The 27,190-nt window shown below is 42.5% G+C and overlaps 1 protein-coding gene across 3 annotated transcripts in view; it reads right to left on the reverse strand.

Annotated features, from left to right (window-relative positions):
• Window positions 1-27,190, reverse strand: part of ralgps1 (Ral GEF with PH domain and SH3 binding motif 1) — a 758,811-nt gene that overhangs the window by 66,304 nt on the left and 665,317 nt on the right. For all 3 annotated transcript variants that reach the window (XM_041193970.1, XM_041193968.1, XM_041193969.1), the window contains exon 13: window positions 2,101-2,227. In XM_041193970.1, coding sequence (XP_041049904.1) covers window positions 2,101-2,227 — 127 coding nt within the window. The remainder of the gene's footprint in view (window positions 1-2,100; window positions 2,228-27,190) is intronic.

Below are 27,190 nucleotides of genomic sequence, written 5' to 3' on the forward strand. Positions count from 1 at the left end.
TGATGCAGACGTTTTGTGATTGCAGAGATGTCTTAAAGCACTGTAAATAAACCAATGAAACACAACAGGGTCCAAGTGCTGTCTGACTGCATCACTTCTCCACCATTATTATCTGCAATTCCTACTGAAATTAATATAAACTCTCACCTCTTTCAGGTAACAAACAGCAAATGTGACTTGAGTGCTACACAAAATACCGAAGGAATCCGTGCCGTTAAACCTCCTTTAAATTCCTACTGATCTTGATTCTGGTTTTATAAATCCCATTTTACCTGCACCCAAGTATTTTCAGTAGAAAGTACCAATAATATACTGAAGGAGAGGATAAAAAGTGAAGTGAGCTGTATGGGGAAATCTGCAAGTCTGAAACAGTTAAAACTTCTTCCTGCAAAACTGTTTGCTCCCAAGACAAGATGCCTCAAGAAATGAATCATCTGGAGTGGTAGCTCTGTGAGGTGCATCAGTTTTTCCAAAACTCGGCCCTGACTTTGATTAATCTCATACTTCCATCACGGAATCTCACACAAATAACTGCAGGCACGATTCAGAATAAAGGCGTTAGGGGCGTAACGCTTAATGCATTTCGGAGAATTACATCTTAATTTTTGGTTTACAAGAGGCCGACAGACGAAAGTTAATCTGTGCTTAACAACCGAGCCTGAACAAGACTGGAAATGGCTGAGACTCCTCTGGCCTGGATGAGCTGATGATTTTATGGGACTTCCAGAGGTGCTGATTAATGGGTCTTTATCTTGGAACTAACAATGCTTAAGTGCATTGGACCAGCCAATTACCAATAATCATTTCTGTATAACTTTAAAATCCATCTGACATGAAAGTTACTGGACAGATATGCCTGTCATTTTAAGCTAAATTCTTGTAAAGCAATAATGACGTAAAACGAAATAGCAAAACCATTAAAAATGAGTTTTCCAAAATAGAAAACCCACATGGTTTTGCCTGTCTTGTCTTTTTTACCTGCTACTGTATTAGAATTTGATGGCTTAGCCAGAAATGAGCAGTGATAATTGCATACTTTGGCAGAGAATTGAGCCAAGGGATCACTGGAGGGCTAGATTATTTTTCTGAAGTTACAGGTGCTACAATCCTTAAATCGGTTCTGTAAGGCATCAGCACAAGGACACAAGAAATAGAAGGATTTTGCCGCAATAGCCCCTCAATCATGCACTGCCATTCAATAAGGTCATAACTGAACTTCCGCATCAACTCCACTCTCCTGCCAGATCCTCGTTTCCTTCAATTCTCCTTGTGCCAAAAATCTGTCGATCTCAGTCTTGAATCTACTCAACAATCGAGCATCCACAACCCTCTGGAGTAGAGCATTCCAAAGATTCACAGCCCTTTGAATGAAGAAATTTCTGCTCATTCTCAGTCCAAAATGACCAACTCCTTACCCTGAGATATGATCTCTAGTCCTAGACTCTCCAGTGAGGGGGAAACAGCCTCTCAGCATCTACCCTGTCAAACTCTCCATGAATATTATAATAAAAGCAAAAAACTACGGATGCTGGAAAATCTCCATGAATATTATATGTTTCAATGAGATCATTTCTCATTCTTCTAAACTCCAGAGAAAGTAAGCCCCATTCTACTCAATCTTCCTTCGACAAAGAACAAATACCAGGCCCACATGTAGAGGCTGCAATTGCCATGGTGTTGGCGACTATTGTACAAAAAGTAGTGATGAATGAGAGCAGATTAATCATACCTTATGGCAGAAGAGTGTTGAATGGAAGAGCCATTTACATGTTATCATCTATCTGAACTGACATTCTCTTATATGAATTGGAGCAGTGCACTGACCTTTGAAGCGTGTGTTACGAACGTGATGAAATGGAATTTTTGCCATTCTCCCAACAGTGGAGAAAATCTCAGCCACATTTTCCACCGGGTAATGGATGTTAAGGGAGAAAGGATAATCCATTCAAATTTTACAACAATTTCTTCACTGCTGAACACAGAGGACTGACTAAGCAAGACTGCTTTTAAGGCTGCTGAGACAAGATATTGGCTGTCCAAACCATTCTCAGCATGACTTGAGAGAAACTCTCTTGAGATGTAAGCGATATTTTCACCCACTTGTTTCCCAGGCTGTGGCTCTTCCTGTGTCTGGGCACCGGGGGAGTGTTCAGGCTTCCTACTACAGAGGCATCAGGACAGGTTGGTCTCCGGCTGTATCTCACTGAGGCTGAAACCTCAGAGGGACCTGAAAGAAATAAAAACAATTGTTCACAGAAGAAAAACATCTCGCTGGGAGTGACAAAATTAATTTCTAAATTTAAACTCAGGCTTTTGGATCAATTTCTGTGTGTCCAAGCCTTAAATTATTACTTAAAAAGTATGTCTTTAATTAACATAGGAGTCAGTTTAGTCAGCACCCTGCTGTCTTAAGAACATAGAACATAAGAACTAGGAGCAGGAGTAGGCAATTCAGCTCCTCGGGCCTGCCCCACCATTCATTACGATCATGGCTGATCTCATTTCGGCCTCAACTCCAATTTCCCTCCCTCTCCCCATCAACCCGCTACTAATTAATGGGTCATCATCATCATCAGTGGCGTAAACGAAAAGTAAACATTTTTTCTATTTCATTATCAAACTAAACAGGCCTTTAATTGTGACAAATAAATTAATATGGGGCATATTAATCACAACTACTAATCCCCTGAAAGAACACCAACTTCACGATACAGTGTGTGGCAAACCTATAAGAGGTGGACGGCTTATAATAAACAGCCAGTATGTCACAGCAATGTGGTTTAGTGGAGTCTTCTTACACTTGGAAAAGATTTAATTCTCACTTACTTTCCTAACAGTTTGCACTTACATCTGCTATAATGTTTCACACGTGAAAAAAATCCAGGGTCTCGGTCAATTTATATATTCTCCACTGAGCCCACAGTGTAAACACAAGAATTTCTGTAATCTGACATTCACTCAATGCACAGGCATTGCACAGTAAGTGACCATGCTGACAGACCATCATTCAGCTCGGCACAGAGAACTATCACAAGGCCGCCTCCTAAAAGCAGCTTTATTTTTCCATTCATGCGATGCGGCATTGCTGGCTAGGCTAGCATTTATTGCCCTTGAAAAGATGGTGGTGAGCTACCTTCTTGAACTGCTGCGGTCTGTCTGCTGTAGGTACACCCGCAGTGCTGTTAGGGAGCGAGTTCCAATGACGATGAAGGAATGGCCATGTATTTTCAAGTCGGGATGGTGTGTGTCTTGGAGGGAAACTTGCAGGTGACATTTTGCTTTCATGCCGCTGATGCCCTTGTCCTTCTGGTAGTGGTATACTACTACATATACTGATATGACTGACTTGTCCATGCCAAGAAGGAGATCGAATTGATAAGTAATGCAGGTATATATTTCAGGGACTCATAGATCTTTATAAATCAAATAAATTCAGCTCCTGTCTTCCCAAAGCATGTCCACTATCAACAAGGCACAAGTCAAGAGTGTGACTGAATACTCTCCACTTGCCTGGATGAGTGCAACAACAATACTCAAGAAGCTTGACCCCATCGAGGACAAAGCAGCCCGCTTGATTGGCATCCCATCCAGAAGCATTCATTCTCTCCACCACTGACGTACAGTGGCAGCAGTGTGTACCATCCATAAGATGCACTGCAGGAACTCACCAAGGCTCCTTTGACAGCACCTTCCAAACCCATGACTTCTACAACCTAGAAGGGAAGGTCAGCAGATGCATAGGATCACCAGAACCTGGGGAGGTGGTGGCATAGTGGTACTGTTACTGAACCGATAATCCAGAGACCCAGGGTGATGCTCTGGGGACCAGGGTTCAATGGCACATGGTGGAATTTGAATTCAATTCAAAATATGGAATTAAAAGTCTAACGATGACCATGAAACCATTATCGATTGCTGTAATAACAGAGGAGGAAAGCTGCCACCCTCACCTTGTCTGGCCTACATGTGATCCCATGTCTACAGTCATGTGGGTTGACTCTTAAATGCCCTCTGAAATGGCCTGGCAAGCTATTCAGTTGTGTCAAACTGCTAAAAAGTCAATAAAAAGGAAGAAACTGGACGGACCACCCATTATCGACCTAGGCACCGGAAACGACAATGGCAAACTCAGCCCTGTCAACCTTGCAAAGTCCTCCTTCCTAACATCTGGGGGCTGGTGCCAAAATTGGGAGAGCTGTCTCACAGACTAGTCAAGCAACAGCCTGATATAATCATCCTCACGGAATCATATATTACAGAGCATGACCCAGACACCACCATCACCAACCCTGGGTATGTCCTGTCTCACCGGCAGGGCAGACCCAGCAGTGATGGCGGCACAGTGGTATATTGGGAGTCCTCAACATCAGCCCTGACCCCCATGAAGTTTCATGGCATCAGGTCAATCATGAATAAGGAAACCTCCTGCTGATTACCACTTGCCCCCATCTCCACCCCGGCCGCCCCCACCCCACCCTGCCACCTCAGCTGATGAATCAGTTCTCCTCCATGTTGAACACCACTATGGGTGGCAAGGGCACAGAACGTACTCTAGGTGGGGGACTTGAATGTCCATCACCAAGAGTTGCTTGGTAGCACCACCACTGACCGAGCTGGCCGAGTCCTAAAGGGTAAAGCTGCTAGACTGGGATCTGTGGCGGTGAGGGGACTCACAAGAGGGAAAAAGCTCACCAACCTGCCCATGACAGTATCAGGAGGAGTGACTACCACACAGTCCTTGTGGAGATGAAGTCCTGTCTTCACATTGGGGACGCCTTCCATTGTGTTCACAGAATCACAGAATTTTAACAGCACAGAAGGCAGCCATTCGGCTCATTGCATCTGTACCAGCTCTCCAAGTGAGCATTATGACCTAGTGCCATTGCCCTGCCTTTTCCCCATACTTGCGCATTGTTTCTATTCAAACAATCATCTCATGCCCTCTTGAATGCCTCGATTGAACCTACCTCCACCACACTTCCAGGCAGTGCATTCCAGACCCGAACCACTCGCTGTGTGAAAAAGTTTTCTCTCACATCTTTTGCAAATCATTTTAAATCTGTGTCCTCTCGTTCTTGATCCTTTTATGAGTAGAAACAGCTTCTTCCTAACTACTCTGTCCAGTCCCCTCATAATTTTGACTATCTCTATCAAATCTCCTCTTAGCCTTCTTCTTTCCAAGGAGAACGGTCCCAACCTCTCCATTCTATCCTCATAGCTGAAGTTTCTCAATCCTGGAACTATTCTTGTAAACCTCTTCTGCACGCCTTCCAATTTGTTCACATCCATCCTATAATGTGGAGCCCAGAACTGTGCACAATACTCCAGCTGAGGTCTAACAGGTGTCTCACATAAATTCAGCATAACCTCCCTGTTCCTGTACTCTATGCCCCTATTAATAAAACCCAGGATATTATATGCCTTATTAATTGCTCTCCCCACCTGTCCTGCCACTTTCAATGATCTATGCACGTATACAGCCAGGTCTTTCTGCTCCTGCACCCCCTTCAAAATTTCACCCCTTATTTTATATTGTCTGTCCATATTCTTCCTACCAAAATGCATCACCTCACACTTCTCGGCAATGAACTTCATCTGCCACCTATCTGCTCACTCCTCCAACTTGTCTTTATCCTTTTGAAGTTCCACACCATCCTCCTCTCACTTCACAACACTTCCAAGCTTCGTATCATCTGCAAACTTTGAAATTGTCCCCTGCACACCAAGATCTAGGTCATTAATATATATCAGGAAAAGCAAGGGTCCCAATACTGACCCCTGGGGAACTCCACTACAAACCTTCCTCCAGCCCAAAATATATCCATTGACCATTACTCTCTGCTTCCTATTTTTCAACCAATTTTGTATCCATGTTGCTACTGTCCCTTTTATTCCATGAGCAATAATTTTCTTACTCGTCTGTTGTGTGGCACTGTATCAAATGCCTTTTGAAAGTCCATGTACACTACATCAACAGCATTACCCTCATTGACGCTTTCTGTTACCACTTCAAAAAACTCCAGCAAGTTAGTTAAACACTATTTCCCCTTTAGAAATCCATGCTTATCTTCCTTATCAACCTATATTTTTCCATGTGACTACTAATTCTAATCAGAATAATTTTTCTAGAATCTTGCCCACGACTGAAGTTAAACTGACTGGTCTGTAATTGCTGGGCTTCTCTTTACAACCTGTTTTGAACAAGGGCGTAATGTTTGCAATTCTCCAGTCCTCTGGTGCCATCCCTGATTCCAGGGAAGACTGAAAGATTATGGTCAGCGCCCCTGCAATTTCTACTCTCACTTCTTTCAATATCCCTGGATGCATTTCATCTGGTCCCGGAGCCTTGTCAACTTTAAGTACTGACAGTCTATTCAACACTTCCTCCTTGTCAACTTTGAACCCTTCTAGTGACAGAGTTTCCTCATCTGTCATCATGGCCTGGGTAGCATCTACCTCCTTGGTAAAAGACGGATGCAAAGTATCATTTAATACCTCTGCCATGGCCCCTTCGTCCATGTGTAAATTCTATTTTAGGTCCCTAATTGGCCCTACTCCTCCTGTTGTGTGGCACTACCACCATGCTGAATGGGATAGATTTCAAACAGATCTAGCAACTCAAGTCTAGGCACGAGGTGCAGTGGGCCATCAGAGGCAGCAGAATTGTACACAACCACAAACTATAACATCATGGCCTGGTATATCCCCCACTCTACCATTACCAGGAGATCAACCCTGGTTCAATGCAAAGTGCAGGAAGGCATGCCAGGAGCAGCACCAGGCATACTTATAAATGAGCTGTCAACCCGGTGAAGCTATAACATAGGACTACATGCGTGTCAAACAGCATAACCAGCAAGTAATAGACAGGGCTAAGCGATTCCACAAGCAGCGGATCAGATCTAAGCTCTGCAGTCCTACCACATCCAGACGTGAATGGTGGTGGACAATTAAACAGCTCATTGCAGGAGGCGGCTCCACAAATAGCCCCCACCTTCAATAATGGGGGATCCCAGCACATCAGTGCATAAGATAAGGCTGAAACATTTGCTATATCCTTTAGTCATAAATGCCGAGTGGATGATCCATCTCAGCCTCCTCCTGAGGTCCCCAGCATCACAGATGCCAGTCTTCAGCCAAAGCAATTCACTCCACATGCTATCAAGAAACAGCTGAAGGCACTGGATACTGCTAAGATTTTGGGCCCTGACAATATTCCGGCAATAATACTGAAGACTTGGGCTCCAGGACTTGCTGCACCCCAAGCCAAGCTGCTCCAATACAACTACAACACTGGCATTTACCCAGCAATGTGAAAAATTGCCCAGGTATGTCCTGTACACAAGGAGCAGGATAAATGCAACAAGGCCAATTACCGCCCCATCAATCAACTCTCAATTATCAGTAAAATGTCTTCAACAGTGCTATCAAGTGGCACTTGCTTAGCAATAACCTGCTCACTGACACTCAGTTTGGGTTCCACTAGAGCCACTCAATTCCTGGCCTCATTACGGCCTTGGTTCAAACATGGACAAAAGAGCTGATTTGCAGAGCTGAGGTGAGAGTGACTGCCCTTGACATCAAGGCAGCATTTGACCGAATGTGGCATCAAGGAGCCCTAGCAAAACTGGAGTCAATGGAAATCAGGGGAAAACTCTCCGCTGGTTGGAGTCATACCTAGCACAGAGGAAGATGGTTGTGGCTGTTGGAGGTCAGTCACCTCAGCTCCAGGATATCACTGCAGGAGTTCTTCAGGGTACTGTGCTCAACCCAACCATCTTCAGCTGCTTCATCAATAACCTTCCTTCCGTCATAATATCAAAGTGGGGATATTCGCTGATGATTACACAATGTTCAGCACCATTCGCGACCCCTCAGATACTGAAGCAGTCCGTGTCCAAATGCAACAAGACCCGGACAATTTCCAGGCTTGGGCTGACAAGTGGCAAGTAACATGAGCGCTACACAAGTGTCAGACAATGACCATCTGCAACAGGAGAGAATCTAACCATCGCCCCTTAGTGTTCAGTGGCAATACCATCGCCGAATCCCCCACCACCAACATCCTGGGGGATACCATTGACTAGAAACTAAATTGGACTAGCCATATATTTACTGTGTCTACAATGGCAGGCCAAAGGCTAGGAATCCTGCAGCAAGTAACTCACCTCCTGACTCCCCAAAGCCTGTTCACAATCTAGAAAGCACATGTCAAAAGGGTGATGGAAAACTCTCCACTTGATGAGTGCAACTCCAACAACACTCCAGAAACTAGACACCATCCAGGACAAAGCAGCCCACTTGACTGGCACCCCATCCACGAACATTCACTCCCTCCACCACTGATGAACAGTAGCAGTGTGTGTATCATTTACATGATGCACTGCAGGAATTCACCAAGGCTCCTTCAGCAGCACCTAACAACCTCACAACCGCTACCATCTTGAAGGACAAGAGCAGCAGATAGATGAGAGCACCACCAACTGCAAGTTTCCCTCCAAGTTACTCACCATCCTAACTTGGAAATATATCGCCGTTCCTTCACTGTCACTGGGTCAAAATCCTGTAACTCCCTTCCTAACAGCATTGTGGGTGTACCTACACCACATGGACTGTAGCGTTTCAAGAAGGCAGCTCACTCCCATCTTCTCAAGGGCATTTAGGGAGGGGCAAATGTGGGCCTATCCAGCAACGCCCACATCGCGTAACTGAATAAATATGTTTAAAAAAAAAAATCACTGCATTGCAATTCACCAGCTATTTCCTGCCAACATGAAGGAAGATTACCCTTCGACAGGAGCACAGCATTGGGAAACCCTGTGTATTTATTACAGGAGATGACAGCTTCTGAATGCATCACACTCCACTGTTAGCCTGGAAACGTGTTTATTTAAAATAAAATATTGAAGAAAATTTGATCATATGAAAACAATAACTGTATAAGAGCCTAACTAATAAAATTAACATTGGCAAGACCGTTTATTGTTTTGTGACTTGATTCATTTCCACAGCTTTAAATTGTAATGGCAGTAACTGTGGGAGGCTGGCGATGATTCAGTTAGTGCTTTAATCATAACATTGAATTAAAGTAATGCAGAAATTTATTTCAACCCAAAGCTTCCATTTTGATTATAGTATTGAAGGGAGCACCTTTTCACAGTGACTGCTGAATCCTCAACCAAAAATTTACTAAGCTCGCATCAAAAGCATTTTTTTTAAGATTCCATGTCAATTGTGAAAATACAGCTTCATACAGTTTTGGTCCAGTGCTGTAATTTAATTATAGCTCACCCCATTGTGCTAATCACTTCAGCTGTGCTATGCAGAGATTTTTTGCCCCTGTTAATTTTCTCCTCTCCTGAAGGAGCAGTCTCCTTGTACCTGTCACCCTCTGGTACTTCACCCAAATGGTCATGCTTCATATTTGAGTCACTTGCCTATTTCAACTGCAATAGTTGAATTTTGGCACTGAATAGGAATTAGGAATGGGAACTTTGGTCCAGCGGCACAGAGATGCCCCTTGTCCCTGAGTGCAGCCCCAGCTGAGGTTATCTGTCCAGTCAGTGTAGCCTGGGGATTGAAACTGGCATCCTTCTGGTGGGGTGAGCGCACACACACACACACACACACACACACACACTGTTTCCTGCTCACCTTCTGATGTTCTTCATTTTACTTCATGAGACAAAATCATTGTGTAAAATATAAGATACAACTCCCTTTAGATTTACAGACGTTACCTCCGATACATCAAAGCCCGTGTGGCCACTTTGACTCAGTATATTGAATAAATGCTTAGATTCAATGATTAGGACACAAAAAATGAAATTTATGACCCAGTGCAGAGGCCACCAGTTGGGGGAAGGTGCTGCGGATGTTTTGAGAGGTTTTAACAGCCAGGAAGTGGTACGGAAGCGGGCATGGTAGAGGTGCACTTACCGCCACTGAATATCTGGCAGGCTTTATTCAGCTTGGTGCCAGGACAAGTTCAGTGGGCAACAGGGTCCTCTCTAAATGGTAGGATCCCATTTTGCGTTTATTTAAGGGGCCACCACCTGTACAATAACTTGATCTTACATAAGCTGGATTTGATTTACTCTCATACGATTAAGATTTTTGTTTTTGTTTCGCTGGTTTCACTTCTAACCTTGCAGACTTGTAATCCATCTGGAAATAGTAGCGAAATGGCTAAGTTACTCATTTCTGGGGTATGGATGACTTGAAGCAAGAGAAAGTTTTGTTAGTAAGGGATGCTGAATGATTGATCCATCATCACCTTATAAAGGTTAGTGTATATCACAGAATCATGGAATGATAGAATGATTACAGAAGAGGAGACCATTCAGCCCATCATGCTGTATGGCCCTCTGCAAGAGAACTCAGCTAGCCCACTCTCCCTCCCCTTCTTTGAAGCCCTGCAATTTCTTTCCCTTCAAGTGCCTATCCAATTCCCTTTTGAAAGCCCCAATACATCTGCCTCCGTCACACCCTCAGACGGCACATTTCAGATCCAAACCACAGGGGAATAAACAAGGCACTGACAAACAGGACAATGAGAGCATTTAGCTTCACGAGAATGGTTCCGGGAATGAGGAACTTGAAGATAGATTGGCGAAGTTAACTGCTTTCACTGGAAAAAAGGAGGTTGAGAGGAGATTTGTTACATGTATTCAAAAATCATGAGGGTTCTGGACAGAGTAGATAGGGAGAAACTGTTCCCACTCATGAAAGGATCGAGAACGAGGGGAGCACAGATTTCAAGTAATTTGCAAAAGCTGCAAAAGTTGAAAAACTTTTCCACATAGCGAGTGGTTAAAGTCTGAAATCCACTGCCTGAGAGTATCACGGGGGCAGGTTCAATCGAAGCATTCAAATGGGAATTAGACTGTTCTTTGAAAAGAAAGATGTGCAGGGTTATGGGAATAAGGTGGGAGAATGGCACTTAGGGAATTCTTCATTCAGAGAGTCGGTGCAGACACGATGGGCTGAATGGCTTCCTTCAATGCTGTAACAATTCTGTGATAGGAATCTGAAAAACAACTTCTTTTAAGATATAGCGCTGCAGGACTAGAGACCAATAAAGATCTTAAGCTTTCCATCACAATTCATGGAGAGAAACAAGAGCAAAATAAGCAATATAGGTCGTGTTCTCTGTGCAGAGAGAAAGCATGTAACATTGTTTATTTTTCTGTAGAGTAACTGTTTAAGATATTAAGCCCGTCCATCATGACTTGGTCGAACCCAATAAGTATTATTTGGATCAAATCCAAAAACTTTATGCACCTCAGCCATCAAAAAAAAAGTGTTAAAAAAACATCTGGGAAATGAGGTCTGTCTACGTCTTGGATTTTAACTCCTGTTCTATACAGTTTGCATTGGGCAGAGAGTGTTAAAATTCCACCTATAATTTAACACAATACTGCAGAGCAGTACTCATGGAGTTTCATACTGGCGTCGAAATGAAATCTGATCTCTCCAAACAAGTGAAAATTAACAATCCCTTGGCATGAATCAAAGGGTTGCAGGGAGTTCTCCTAAAGTTCGACCATCAGTCCACATCACAAAAGCAAACAAATTAGGCAGCTAGCCATCTAATTCCTATTGATGAGGTGATTCAGGTGCATAATGATTGCTACATTTGCCTAAGTAACTGCAGGCACTTCATTCCAAATATGATTAAATGTGTCAAGTGATTTGAGTCATTTCAAAGTTCCAAGCTGCTTTATAACGGATCTCACAGACCACAGGAAATGTATGAATTTCAGTCTTCTCATATCCTGCCTTTCTTAATTATATTTTAACGGTTTTAATTCACTTTCAATGAACAGGAAACAGTTTAAAGATTAAAATCCTTACTGTTTAAAGGAGGCGGCACATTTGAAAATAAAAGCTTCCAAATTAAAGAAGACATACATACGCTGACGTGTCTCCCAGTCAATGTTAAGTTAGCCTTGGGAAGGTTGCAATTCTGAACTGAGTGCAACTGAATTCTCTAGTTCTGTCGAAGGGTCATGAGGACTCGAAACGTCAACTCTTTTCTTCTCCGCCGATGCTGCCAGACCTGCTGAGTTTTTCCAGGTAATTCTGTTTTTGTTTTGGATTTCCAGCATCCCCAGTTTTTTTGTTTTTATCTATGTTTTGTTTTTATTTTTGAATTCTCTCCACATTCGCCAACTTCAAGTGGCAACACTCAATCAGCTGATCCCAAGATAAAGAAACTCCTGATCCAGTGAGCGAAAATTCCAGCAATCAAGATTTTGCTTTACTGTGATTTCACTGTTTCAGCCAATCCAGTGGGGGTTGTGCAGATTAGCGTTTCATGGTTGTATGTTGATTAACCATGGATTGCTGTTTAACTACTGATAAACTACATCATAAATTGAGCAACAAGTGACGTAAAATAAGTCGTAAAAAAAAATGAAAAAGAGGCAGAAAATTTCAGCTTGGTTTGTCTATGTGATATCAATGTATCATAGAACTTACAGCACAGAAAGAGGCCATTCAGTCCATTGCCCTTATGCAGTTCTTATAAAAAAAAACTATCCAATTAGGGTTACAAACGCTGGAATTTGTAAGACGTTTGTGTTTTAAACTGTCTCTAATTCAAGGCAAAATGGAATAGTTTGAAGAGTGGGATGGGACCTCCTACGGGATCTGCCCGGAGACAAACCCATGTGACCTGCTTGCTATGGAGACAGAAACTCAAGTTGAAACTTATTCAAAATCAGGTGCAAATTTTAACACCTTGACACCTAGGAGAAGGCAACTGACCTTGCTGCTGCCCAGGCTCTCAGAGCCTGTCAGACCAGGAGGAAACAAGGTCCACAACAGGTGTTGCTATTCCAGGCAGAAGAAAAGGACTGCTTCTGGGTGAACCACCAAGCAGAAGGTTGTTTGAAGAAACAAGGATTGTGGAGAGTTAAAAACCAATAAATCACCAGAGGATACCGTGCTACTAGAAATCCACTTGATTATGCTCAGAAGATTAAGTAAAGGGGACTTTGTTTAAAAGGACACTGGAAGATTCACCCCAGAGGGTGGGGGGGTGGGGGGGGGGGGGGGGGGGGGGGGGGGGGGGGGGGGGGGTGGCGGCGGCGGGGAGGGAGAAAAGATCCTGATAAAGCCAGAAGGAGTTTGGGATATTTAAACACAGGACCACATCTCTGCTGAGAGTGAGTTATAATGTATAAACATGGTGTGGGGATTTTGGTTATGTTGGGAAGTTAAAAAGGAATAACCTTTCTACAGTTTAGGGTATTAATTGCCTAAGTAATGTTAGATGCTATTGACTTTAGCTTGTTTGTTACAGTAAAAGTCTTAAAATGTGAAATCTTGTTGTGCGATCCTTTGAGTTGGTCCCTGCAAAGTTCATACCTCGTTTTAAAAGTTTTTGCTCTCTTATGGGATTGTAACATTAGCCTCAATCACGTGTTCTTTCCTCAGGGCACTGCAAGTTTTATTCCCTTCAGGTATTCTTGTTTGAAAGTTGCTAATGAATCTGTTTCCACTGCCTTTTCAGGCAGTGCATTCCAGGTCATCATAACACACTGCATAAAATAAATTCTCCTAATTGCAACCTCCAATTCTTTTCCTAATTACATTTAATCCTTGTCCTCTGCTAACTGACACTTCTGCCACTGGAAACAGTTTTTCCTCATTTACTCAATTAAAATTCTTCATGATTTTGAATACCTGTATTAAATTTCCCCTTAACCTTCTGTGCTCTAGGGAGAACAATTCCAGCTTCTCCAGTATTTTCATGTAACTCAAGTTGCTCATCCCTGGTAGAATTCTAGTAAAGCTCCTCCAAAGCACAGTCTCCAGGGTCTTGACATCCTTCCTGAAGTGTGGTCCCCAAAAATGGCCACAATGCTCTAGTTGAGACCTAATTAGTGTTTCACAAAGGTTTTGCGTATTTGCTTTTGTACTCTATGCCACTATTTTTAAAGCCAAGGGTCATGAATGCTTTTCAAACTATCTTCTCAATTTGTCCAGCCACCTTCAATGATTTCTGTATCTAAATCTCCACGTGTCTCTGTTTCTGTACCCGCTTTAGCATTGTACCATTTCATTTATATTGCCTCTCCTTATAAAACTCTTTAATTCACAACACTGGGTGATGCAAACTTTGCTGCTTTAAATGTTGGTGACCTGGGATAAACTGCAGTCTGATTTCTATGTTCCCATTGTTAGTTTACTTGGGTTGCTTCGAGCTGCTTTACCATTTGTCAATGGGCTATTCAGGAAAATCTGTCTCCACAATTTTCCACAGCTGTCCATCTCTGGTCTGTTCAATATGTATTTACACAGAAGTAACTGATGTTATACATTTTCCATCACTATCCTTGGTGTTTTAATCTATTAATCTTACCATGGGTGAGAAAGCTTCAATGGGGATCTGAATTCAGTCTTGCATGTTCCTTTTAAAGGTTCTTGATAAATCAGATATCATCCTGTTTCTCATCTATTTATTTTTCATTCCCCTGAAAGATTTTGCTTTTTTTGCCCAATGGTGCTTTACGCTCGACTATGTTTCCAAGACCTTACTGGAAGATGATATAGTACAACACAACCAACCAAAATTAAATGGTAGTTGCCACAAATTATTGCTCAGTTGAAGGAACCTTTCAGTTTGAACACCATCACACTGAAGAATAAAAAAGAAACTGCATTGTTCTAGTGCCATTTAAGTCCTCAATGTCAATATCTTATCAATAACATCATTAAGGTTCGTTAATGTCAATTATATCGTGTTATGAAAGTATACTTACCTTGCTGAGCTCGAAGGTTGAGAACTTCAACTCCTGATGGACCTTGGACTTTTTGTGCGTACGCGGGCCAGGAATGGGCTGCACATGCACAGTTCTGCCATTTGTAAGTTCTTTGGGCACAGAACTGGCTCAGCACGCTTGCATATAAGAGAGGAGGACAAAAAAAGCACAAAAACCAAGTGAGGTGACCGGGAGTGGAGCACCATGAAAGACTATCGTCCCAGGCAGGGGACAGGGAGGGGTCTCAAAAAAGGGGAGGGGGACAGGAAGGAGTCCCTAAAATGAAGTTCCAGATAGGGAACAGCGACAGGTGACAGAAACACGTCTCGATTAAGTGAAGGAAAAAGGGAGGAGCAACTAAACAGGCTCCAAACCAGAAAAGGACTGCAGGGAGCAGGCTTTAAGTGAAGAGGGCAGCCAAGCATTGGTGGCTCCTTGCTGCAGGCCGCTGGGGGCAAAGGTGCCTATTTGGAGCAGTGGGGTTCTGCTCCATTTGGCACGGCTGAAGATCTGAAGTTTTGTCTGTAATTTGGTGTTAGAGTGCGTACTCAGGAATCCAAGAGAACGGAATCTTGGAACGTGAGATTGAAACATTGTGAAGTGGGCCGTTGTTGATGGTGTCTGAGTCTGATGATCAAAGAGGGCTCAAGAGAAGCCCCGAAGGCAGCCGAAGGTTGGCAACTCCATGCTGTGGGCCACTGGGGCCAAGGTACACCTTTGGAGCAGTAGTTTTCAGATTAGCTTGGCCAAAGAGCTGAAACTGCGCTTGTGAGTTCGTGCTTGAGCGTAAACTCGGGAATCCAGGGGAACAGAATCTTGGGAGATGAGATTGAAATCCTGTGAGGAGGGGTGCTGTTGAAACAGTCCAAGTTGGAGCGTTGTTTGTAGAGAATTCCAAGGCAAGATCTTTGAAGGTCAAGATTGGAATCCCTAGTGAGAGAGGCGAAGTTTCAGTGAGATTGGTTGACTCACAGCGTTACTAATGTCTGGGTGGATTGTTGAGAAATCTGTGGAACCTATTTTGGTTGCATCTGTTATTTGTTGTGCAGCGAGGTGTGTTCAGCCACAGTTTGTTAAATCACATGTACCTCATACTTATCCTGAATGTTAGAGTATAAGGGAGATGTTGCAAATTGTTTTATTTTCCTCATCATGTATAGGAAATTTTGTTTTTGTTTGTTCAAAATCTGTTGAATCATGTAGCTTTATTCATTTAGTGAACCTCGCTAATTACCGCCCCATCAATCTACTCTCAATCATCAGTAAAGCGATGGAAAATGTCTTCAACAGTGTCTTCAAGCAGCACTTGCTTAGCAATAACCTGCTCACTGATGCTCTGTTTGGGTTCCACCAGGGTCACTCAGCTCCTGACCTCATTACAGCCTTGGTTTCAACATAGACAAAAGAGCTGAACTCCCGAGGTGAGATGAGAGTGACTGCCCTTGACATCAAGGCAGCATTTGACCAAGTGTGGCATCAAGGAGCCCTAGCTAAACTGGAGTTAATGGGAATCAAGGGGAAAACTCTCCACTGGTTGGAGTCATACCTAACACAAAGGAAGATGGCTGTGGTTGTTGGAGGTCAGTCATCTCAGTTCCAGGACATCACTGCTGGAGTTCTGCAGGGTAGTGTCCTCAGCCCAACCATCTTCAGCTGCTGCATCAATGACCTTCCTTCCAACATAAGGTCAAAAGTGGGGGTGTTCACTGATGATTGCACGATGTTCAGCACCATTCCCCTCTCCTCAGATGCTGAAGCAGTCCACGTCCAAATGCAGCAAGACCTGGACAATATCCAGGCTTGGGCTGACAAGTGGCAAGTAACATTCGTGCCACACAAGTGCCAGGCAATGGCCTCCACCACATTCGCAGGCTTTGCATACCAGATCCTAACCACTTGCTGCATAAGAAAGTTTTCATTCCGCATGTCACCATTTTGCCAATCATTTGGAATCTGGTTTTTGACCATTCCACCAATGGGAACAGTTTCCCCTTGTCCACTCTGTGCAGAGTCCTCATGATTTTGAAATGGGTGTTATTTTCAGCACATAACTAACTAAAAACAGTTACTGCCAGCAGGATGTTTAATACCTTAAACATAAGAATGGGTGCACTGTGACAAATCTCCAACATCCTGACATCTAATTTAACAGGGTTCTATACCTACATACCAAGGCATACTCAATTAAGCCTGCACATTCAATGTTCTGCCATTATTAATATTTGGTGAGTTTTGACTTACTGTTAGAACTCATTTCCACCAAACTGACTCTGTATACAAATTAACTGGAGCTTGAGAACTGGCATGAATAATCATCAATCTGTCACTGCCTCTTTGAATGACAGTCATACTCATTAAAAGCTACATTTGTGTTTGGGATTTATGAAAGAAAACACCAGTGTTAGCTACTTGAACCTATCAGAAAAGTGAACCTTAGCTGAGCATTAATTTGCTCATTTCACTCTTTATGGAATCTCATATGCCTTGAGGACAAAATCCTGTTTCTATTTTAGTAAAAGAATATATTCATTCTCCAAGTACGGAAAAGGATCCTGTGAAACGATAACTGTTTAAACCACAGTCTGTGGTTGTTGTGGTGATAATGATATTCAATCAGATAATTATTTCTAAGGCTTTGAATGAAGTGTTTCACAAGACTGGGATGTGAAAAGGCCAGTGTATTTAAAGAAAATGACACAGCTCAGTTCACCGATATCAATAAGATTAATATTCATCACGATGATGTAAGAAACTTCTTTAGGAATCAGGCTTTAACTTAAAAGGAAATGAGTGCTGCGAGTGGTTGATGTGGATTTGCAACTGAGCTCATCACAAAAAGAACGTGTCAAACATCCCATGAAACAACATACACGTACATTGACGTTCATTTCACATACGCGTTGGAAGGTGCAGTGAATGTATGTATAAAAATTAAAATACGGAAATGGCATTTTTGTTGGCCTCAGTTATCCTTGTTTAACAATGGGCAGCCAAACTGCTTCACAAGACTGTTATATAAAGAACGCTCATACCAGAACATGCGTGCGAAAGAGCTCTTCAATCTCCTTGAGGCACGGAGCTGCCTCAGGGAGATTGAAGCAGTTTTGAAAATAATAAACAAAATCAATAAAAAATCAATGAAACATGTCCCCTCATGTGACTGTGCCACATGAGATGGCACATGTTTTCATCTATCAGGAAAGCTTTTTATTTAATTCATAAAAAGCTTTAGGAAACCTCATCCCGCTTGTGGATGAGGTTTCCTAAAAAATGTAAAGGCCGCTTGGCCTTCACACCTGCCTGCCAACCATAAGGTTGGACGGGCAGCATTAACTTGACACTAATTAATTTGTTAATGCCCTTAGTAGGCCCACCAATTATCGGCAGGCGAGCAGCCAACTCTGGTGCGTGCCCGCCGAACGAAACATCGTGAGACAGCGCGATGACATTGGGACGCACGCCCGACGCCATCGTGCATCATTTTACGCGCCGGAGTGTCGGGCCTGTCCCTGCATGCCGACTGGAAAATCCTGGCCGCAGTCAGGAATTAGAAAAGGATGGCTGCTGAGGGGGTAAGGTGGAACTCCCGGCTCCATTTCAATCCCTGGCTATTTTCAGTGAAGCGGGAAAAGGGGCAGGTGGGAACACCACACGCTGCTGCTTAGAAGTTGCCTGTACCCTTCTGGAATTGGGCATTTCAGAACGTCAGGAATTTTCAGTGAGGCAGCTGTGTTTTGGAAGTCTTTCTAACTTACACTTACAGTGTGGAGATGTGAATCATGGACTGGAGATGGAACGAGCATAAACGGTGAGTAAAAATAGTGTTGCCTCCTTTACAGTTCATCGTGGAATGCTGTAGTCTGAGTTATATCTGTGTTCACTGAAGTGAGTGATGACTGGCTGAGCTTATCTGCAAAGAATGAGTGAAAGCGATGGAGAGAGTTTAAACAGTCAGTGCTGCACACACGTTAAACTAGCCTTTCAATATTGTACAATGTAGAATAGTATAGGTTATCCACCGTGCTGTGTTTGCAAAAGGTAAGTGATCATTAAATAATGTGGTTGTCAGGCTCTTACTTCTGACAGTTAGCAAGCTGTCAAGTGAAAAAATAGCATTGTAAAAGTGGCCAAGTCTTTGGATGCATTAGCACTTTGTCCAATGGATAGCCTATTCTATTCTGCATTGTACAATACTGAAAGGCTAGTTTAGCGTGTGTGCAGAGCTGACTGGTGAAATCCTCTCCATCACTTTCATTCATTCTTTGCAGACAAGCTCAGCCAGTTGTTTAGCTTTTTGAAAGCTTTGTCTGATACCTGATTCATTATTTGCAGAAGAGCTCTGCCAGCTGTTTGGCTGCTTGAAAGTTTTGACAGATGTGTGAGATTTTTGTTACCTTCAAAGACACTAATAGATTCTGTACTGCAGAGTTTGTTTACCCAGCTGTCCTGGGGAATGTGGATTTGATAGCTTTGACAAATTTATGAGCTGACAGTAATGTTTTATAATAGCCTATGCAATTGATTGTTTATTTTGTCAGATTTATGAGCTTCCAATGGCTTCCAAATGTTATTATATGACTTGAGAGTTCTTATTATAAAGGGTGAGTATGCTTGGAGGGGTGGGGTTGAAGGGGTTGAGAGGAGGGTGAGGGGATAGCTGAAGGGCATGATAATGAATGGGGACTTCACAGGGATTTGAAGAACGGAACCAATGCCTCTGGGAACGGAGGCCGCCCTTTTAGCCTGGCCACCTCGGCATCTGTCCCTGCCTCATGCCTGTTGCCGACACCAGACATTCCCCCCGCGCCCCCCCTCCCCGGGAGATGAAAATCACCCATGTCAGCACTGCCTGGATGGAGGCGGGATCACAACGTCGGGAAAATTCCTGTCTCTCTATTCCCACCTCCATGAAGAACATTTGGCCCCATGCATCCATTACTCCACAACAAACTGGTGGTTATAAACTCAAGGACTAAGCATGAAATATCGAACTTTGCAGATGATACTCAACAGTCCAGAGCTGTTGCAATCCAATCATTGAGTTGGCTCATTGTGGTAAACTGTCAAAATACTTTAAATATTTAATATTAAAACATTAAAATCTTGCCTTGAACTGTAACTCTCTGTAATTTTTTTTATATTCACGCACTGTTTAAACAGATAGGTTAGAGCAAATCTCAGTTCTCTGCCCATCTGCAACAACGACACCTTCAATTACTCTCCGTCTCTCTCCCTCTCCCACTAATTAGTGTCCCATTTTGCACGGTTACCTCCAATTCCATGCACTTCTCTTTTTGCGAATAACCTCTTGTGGGGAAACTTAAAGACGTTCCAGAAGCCCATATAGCAATATTTATAGACTCTCCCCTGTCCTCCAAGCTAGCAACCTTCTCAAAAAATTCAACTAGATTAGTCAAGCATGATCTAGTCCTCAAATCCATGTTACCTGTCCATGATCAGCTCATACTCGTCCAACTGCTCAGTCACTCTGTCTCTGATGATAGATTGCAGTAGCTTCCCACGATTGTCAAACTGATAGGTTTGCAGTTACCTGGTTTCTCTCTCCCTCCCTTCCTAAATAATGACATTTACAATCTTCCAATTCTAAGGCACAACTCCTAAATCTAGAGAACTTTGGAAAATCATGGCTAATGCACCTTAAATTCCTCTGTCTCGTCTGTTAAAATTCTGGCATGGGAGCCATCAGGATCGGGAGATTTGTCTATTTCAGGTTGTTTTATTTTCTCCATTATCAATTAAAAAAAAAACATAATGGCCAGAATTTTGACCTTGGTGGGCGGGCAGCTGAACTCCGCCGCCGAAATGGGGCCCGCCGCCATTTTGAGTGGGCGGGCCAATTAAGGCCCACCCAGCGGCCTTCCCGACATGAAGTGCTATGTGCATCCTGTGCGGGGGAGGGGAGGGATTCCCCATCTGTCACAGTGCGCACTGCTCCCCGAGACTAAGTGCTGTCTCAGGGAGAGCATTGAATGTTTAAAAAACTTTAAAAATAGAGAAAGAAAAACATTATTAACACGTCCCCCTCATATGAGGCTGTCACACGAGATAGGACATGTTAATAAATATGAGTGAAACTTCAACAAACTTTTAAAAACTGAGATGAAACCTCATCCCGCCGGTGGATGAGGTTTTATCTTTTTCCAGAAGCCCGCTGGGGCTCCTGGCCTGCCCGCCAGCTTTAAGGTTGGACGGGCAGGGCCTTTAATTGGGCTAATTATCCAGTCAGTGGCCTCAATTGGCCATTGACAGGTTGGTGGGCGGACAGCTGATTTTGTTGTGCCCCCGCCTTCCTAAAAATTTAAATGGACCGGGATGACATCAGGGGTTCCTCCCGATGTCATTCCGTGTCATTCTCCTGTCGGCGAGCGGGCCCCGCCCCCAAATCGCCGACGGGAAACTTCTGGCCAATAAATTCACTAAATTGGTCCCCTTGTATTATTGGTAATTTGCCCTTATCCTCCATCCTTATGTGAAAGCAGATACAAACTATGCATTAGACAAGTCTGCCATTTCCTTATGAAGCAATATGGTCTCACCTAGATATATCTTTACTGGGTCCTCCTACTTTCGATATATTTATACAAAAGTTATTTACACAAACTTTTGTTGTTAGCTTTGACGTTCCTTGCAAATTGTTTTCATGTTCCTTTTTGCATCTCTTATTAATCCTTTATATTCCTTTGTTGTTTTTAAAATCTCTCACTGCTGGCTTTGCTCGTTATTTTACGTTTTCGAACTTGACATATATTCCAATTACTTTTCCATTTAAAGAGTTGGTTATTGATAAATTGAGGTTTTTTTTTTGTTCGAGGTGTCAGGGGAATTCTTGGTGTGATCTTGTCAAAGATGGTCTTCCTTTGTCCTTACGTTGTAGACGCATAGTTTTGCTATACATTTTTCATTAATTCCCAATCTTAACATTTTGTGTTTCTTTACATCATACTGCAACCTGCAACAAAACTAAAGTGTTTTTGGCAGTATGAACAACACTAGGTGGCGCATTTTTCCACTTAGAAAGTGGAAAATGTGTGTGCAATTTCCATCTAAATTTCTTCCGAGGTTTTTTCACATACATTTGAATGACCTGCTGCCCCTTTTTTTGTTCCAGGCACATTTCCAGTGCTTAATTTAACAACATCACAGCACATGTTGACCCCGCCACCAACATAACCTAATCAAGTGTAGAACTTTGTCTGAAAGTTTAACAATGGCACGACATTAAAAGAAGAAATAAAAAATTATACAGGGGAGGAAATTTTAAAACTAATCACAGTTAGAGAGGGTAAAACCCCTAGTCTGGGTAGATTGCATTAGCGTATTCTAAAGCAATTTAGTGAAGAGAGACTCCCGAGGCACTATTTAAAATTTTAAAAAAGGATAGTACAGGGCTAATAGGCAGCTAATCTGATCTGTGTACATAGAAAGGAGATAGAGCAAGTCCAGAGAACTATAAATCAATTAGCTTAATGTCTGCAGTAGGAAAGATAATGGAATTATCGGTCAAATATGTCAGAGCAAAACAGCTAAAAATCGAAAATACAACAAAGCGCAGTAATCATAGAATCCGACAGGAAAGGTCATGCTTGACTAACTTTTTAAAATTCTTTCAAGAACTAACAGAAAGGGTAGATAGGGTATTGTAGTAGATGTAATCTATTTAGATTTTAAAAAAAGCCTTTGGTAAGTTTCTACATAGACTCGTGACTAAAGTCAGAACATTGTAGAGTTGGGGACATGTAGCAGAAAGGATATCAAGCTGACTACAAATCCAAAAGCAGAGAATAAGGTTAAATGTTTGTTATTCAGATTGCTAAATGGTGGGAAATAGTATTCCACGAGGATCAGTGCTGGGTTTTTACATAAATGATTTGGTCTCAGGAATTGGAAGTACAATTTTAAAATTTGTGGCTATCACTAAATTGGGCAGCGCAGCTAATACAGAGGAGGACTCAGGCAAAATTCAGGAAAACATTAATAAACTTGCAATTGGTAAGTAAACTTCAATATAGACAAGTTGTGAAGCAGAACATTTTGGTAGGAAGAATAAGGAGAAACATACTCCTTGGAAAATAAGCGCCTTACATAGGGTAGAGGGATCAGGGCTACAGACAGACTAATCACTAATGGTAACAACGCAAGGTTAATTAGGTTAACTAAAAGAAAATAAAACACTTGGGCCAATTTCCAGAAAGATAGAATGGGAAATCTGAGAATTTGTGTTGAACTTGTAAATAACCTTGGTAAGACCATGCTTGGGAGTACGGTGGATAGTACTGGTCTCCGTACTGGAGAAAATGAAAAAAGATCCACCAGAATGACACCAGAACTGAGAGGTTGTATCTATCAGGAAAGATTGAACAGGTGGAAAGTGGCAGCCTAAAGGATATGGCGTTGGAAGCTCAGTTCAGAGGTTACATGGGTGCCAAGGCAAGATAGTCTGGTTCAGCCTGGGACAGCTGTGTGGAGAGGGCTGGATTGGATGGCGATGGTACGGAGTTTCTTGTATAGGCAAAGGATAGTGGTTTTAGGCTTCCACATGTTTAGCTGGAGGAAATTGCAGCCCATCATGCTGTCCAACAGCACAGAGGCAATGGAGCAATCGAGAGAAGTGGTGGAGGGGGACAGTTGGTGCATCACTGTAATGTCGAAGCTGACCTCATGTCTGTAGATGGCGTTCATCAAGGGGCAGGATGTAGATGAGAAATAGGAGGGAGCCAAGAAAGGGAGGTTCAAGATGGAGTGGCAGTGTACAAGGACAACTGGATTTCCCGATCAGAATGCCAACACCTGTTCATATTTGTAGATATATGTCAAAGAAAGGAAACAGGGATTGAATTATATTATGTGCTCTTCATGGGAAGCATCTATGTGTCCCATGAAGACAAAAGTTTGGAAACCTTTGCCATAAGGCAATAATCTCCAGGAGACCATGATCATCCAATAATGCAGCACCAGACATTGTGACAACCTTTGACCAGGAAGCAGTACAGTAATGAAAAGGTGTAATTTCTTTAAAACATCTGTGGAATCTGTAACTGTTTTAACAATGATTGAAAAGGACGTTTAAGAGTTTGCATCCATAGTAAAGGGGTCAATTGTAGTTTTCTTGAATAAGAAGAAATATTGGTCCATGTGACCTGGGGTCCCTTGACCTGGAAGATGAAAAAGCCATGTGGCCAAACACAGAGAAGACAGGCAAAGGTGCTACTGCTGTAAAGAAGAAAGGACAGCTGCAGCAGAAGGAAGAATAGAGAAGGAACATTTACAAGGAGATGTGTGTGTGTTTGTATGCATACGTATGCGTAATCCATAGGACAGAAAACTGAAGACAGGGTTAGAGCAGGGATTGTGAACTGGACAATTTTACTGCTTCAGTTTTGCCAGAGCTAGTGATCAGAGCATTTAATGGAGTTTGTTAAAGGAACAGCTAAAGGAGTCTTTGGAGAATTTGTGCCATGAAGGCTGCCACGAACCTAGCTAAGGAGGTTCTGCAGGAGTGTGCCATTTAGATGGCGACTATCTTTGGGGACCTTGGATGGAATGTGCCAGTGAACATGACTCAAGGGCCGAATCGATTGAATGGGAAACTGAGAGATTGTACATACCAGAGGCTGAGTTAGAGAACTTTGGAATGGTATGTGGTGTCACACATCTGCAGGAAGTGATGGAGGTGCTTGTGGGTGTGAGAGACGCATCTTTGTATCGGCTATTTAAAGTGAAATTTACCTTTTTTATTTGCAGTATCATTAGCCTGTTAACTCATGTTTAATTTGCATCGGTTCTGATTCGTGTTCAAGTAAAAGTTACAAAAAGTGAAATCTTTGTTGGTAATTCCTCCAGTTGGAGGTCGTTTGGTAAATTTGGTATTTTGGTTTACGGTTACCCCGCAGGGAATGTAACAGCACATTGAAAGTAACACTCCCACTTCCATTTGTCCCAATTCCCTTAGAAACTTATACAGGAGCAGAAATGATCTTTCTATCAATTGGGCTGACTGCTGGAGCTTCAGATGTTTTTCCCCCACCTTTACCTGTGAAAGCTTGCAAATAGTTCAGGGTGTCAAAAATGAAACCTTCATTCTCAAAGTTGATAAAAAATTTAGCGAAAACATCTTGTTCATTTTCCCAGCCTTAAAGGTGTACTGATCAAGACCTACAGCTTCATATATTTCAATCACAAGCCTCCTAGGTTATACGCCAACATGTAACACCTGCTTCCCAAGTTTCCAGTCCCAGTTGTTAGGGGGAGTGTAGCAGTGGCCTGTTAAAAGCTGGCTCTCGTTTTAATGCTGTGTCAGTTGTGCACTCAGTGCCCCTCCGTAGTGGTGGTGAAATTGCCATCTCATGAGATTGGCAGACCCTGGCATGTCTCCACCCCCCACTCCACCCCATTTTCAGGCACACTACTCTCTATTGTCCATCAATCGCAGATGTCACAACGCTGTGCAGAACAGAACTGTCCTGTTCAGAAGGTATTATCCCCTCCTCAATGTTAAAAGAAAGTTGTTTGCACCCAGGTAGGTTTAATGCAAAAAAAAAACCCTTCAATCTCTTCTAATTATCAGTAACTGGACGATAGGCCCATTGCTTTCCTGCATTAGGAAAGAAAGCCTTGCATTTACATGTTTCACGACCTCAGGATATCCCAAAGCACTTTCCAGCCAATAAAGGACTTCAATAAAATGTAGTCACTGTCACGATACAGGAAATGTGGTGCCCATTTTGTGCCCAGCAAGCTCCCACAAACAGTAATGATCTAATTTGGTGATGTTGGTTGAGGGGTAAATATTGGCTAAGTTAGCAGGGAGCTTTCTCTTTATTTTCTTCAAATGGTGACGTGGGATCATTTCTGCCCTCAGTTTAGTATCTCATTTGAAAGATGCCAGTGAAGCCCTCCCTCCCTCCCTCCCCTCCTGGAGTGTTAGCCTGGACTTCTGTACTCAAGCCACCTGGCTTGAGACTTGAATGCACAAACTTCTGACTCAGAGACCAGTGCGCTACCCACTGAGCTATGGCTGACACCATTATCTCAGCAGCTTTAAGAAAGACCAAAATTTGAAGGATTGGCGGCTTCCTTCAAAAGAAACGCGCTTTCTAACCAACTTTGAAATGCAAGTGACAGAACTGGAGCTAGAAAAGACTACCTTCTGGAAAAGGTCCCCCTGGGCTGTTGTTGTGAAGCAGTCTAAAAACAAGACCAGCTTGTTGCAGAGAAGCCCTCTATTTAACAGAACTGACGTAACATCTGGAGAAAGGTGTAGGCAAAAATAGCTTTGGGTGGCTATCATTTGTTAAACTCACTGTTCTTTCATTAGCATCACTAGATAATCAATCATGTTCAGCAACAAGTATGAGAAATCCATTAGAACAGACCTGCAGTCACTAAGTCTACCAAGTGCTTATAAAAATCCTGCAACAAATTTGTAATTGCATCATACAAGTCAGTTTGAGATAATATTATTCCTCTGCCGTCTACATATTTTTGCCTTTCCCTATAAATTAGGCTGCACTGTTACTGCTGCTATTTACAAAAGTCCACAAGCCCACAGCTAATATTATATTTTCTACCAGAGCACATTTTTTTTTTTAATAACAGTTAGCAGATAATTGTCACCAACTATAACACCAGCAATTAAGGGAATACTGCAGAATACCCAGCAACAAATCTGCCCACGAAACCTCTTCATTTCAGGGAGTCGACATTGTTACACAATTTACTCAATCTTTGAGTGACAAAAGCATTATTACATCCCTGCATGTTTCTCCCTGGGATAGATGGTGCATAATAATGGGAAAGTTGAGATCAACAGCACAAGTAAAAAGTTGTTAGCCATTATTTGCACACAAGGTTGAAGAATTGATATTGGACTGGAAACGTTAACTCGGTTCTTCTATCCACAGATGCAGCCAGACCTGCTGAGTTTTTCCAGCATTTTCTGTTTTTATTTCCGATTTCCAGCATCGACAGTATTTTATTTTTATCTGGTTGGTCAGCAGTTGCCTGATGAGAGAAGGTTCATGAATATTAAGGTTTCAACACTGTCTCACTGACGGGGGAAGGGTCTCACTCACTGACGGACGGAACTCCCTCACTGACAGTCAAGGGACTCTCTCTCTGACAAAGGAAATGTGAAGGGGTCCTTTCCCTATGTTTATGTGAACCCAATAATACTTCTGGAAAGAAATTTTTTTGACAACTGGCAAGTTCAATCATTAATATAATTCCTTTTATGTCCATGATCTCCAAATTCTCTCTGTTTGAATTACAAATATTAAACAGAACTGTTTCAACCGTGAATAAAACAAGTAGAACTGAATTATTTCCTATTATTATGCTTTCATTATTCTCGTGATCAGAATCGCATGATTATAATCTGCATTCTTTCATTTCAAAACGCA

The sequence above is a fragment of the Carcharodon carcharias genome, chromosome 8 (genome assembly GCF_017639515.1).
Source record: "Carcharodon carcharias isolate sCarCar2 chromosome 8, sCarCar2.pri, whole genome shotgun sequence".
In the NCBI taxonomy this organism is placed as follows: domain Eukaryota; kingdom Metazoa; phylum Chordata; class Chondrichthyes; order Lamniformes; family Lamnidae; genus Carcharodon; species Carcharodon carcharias.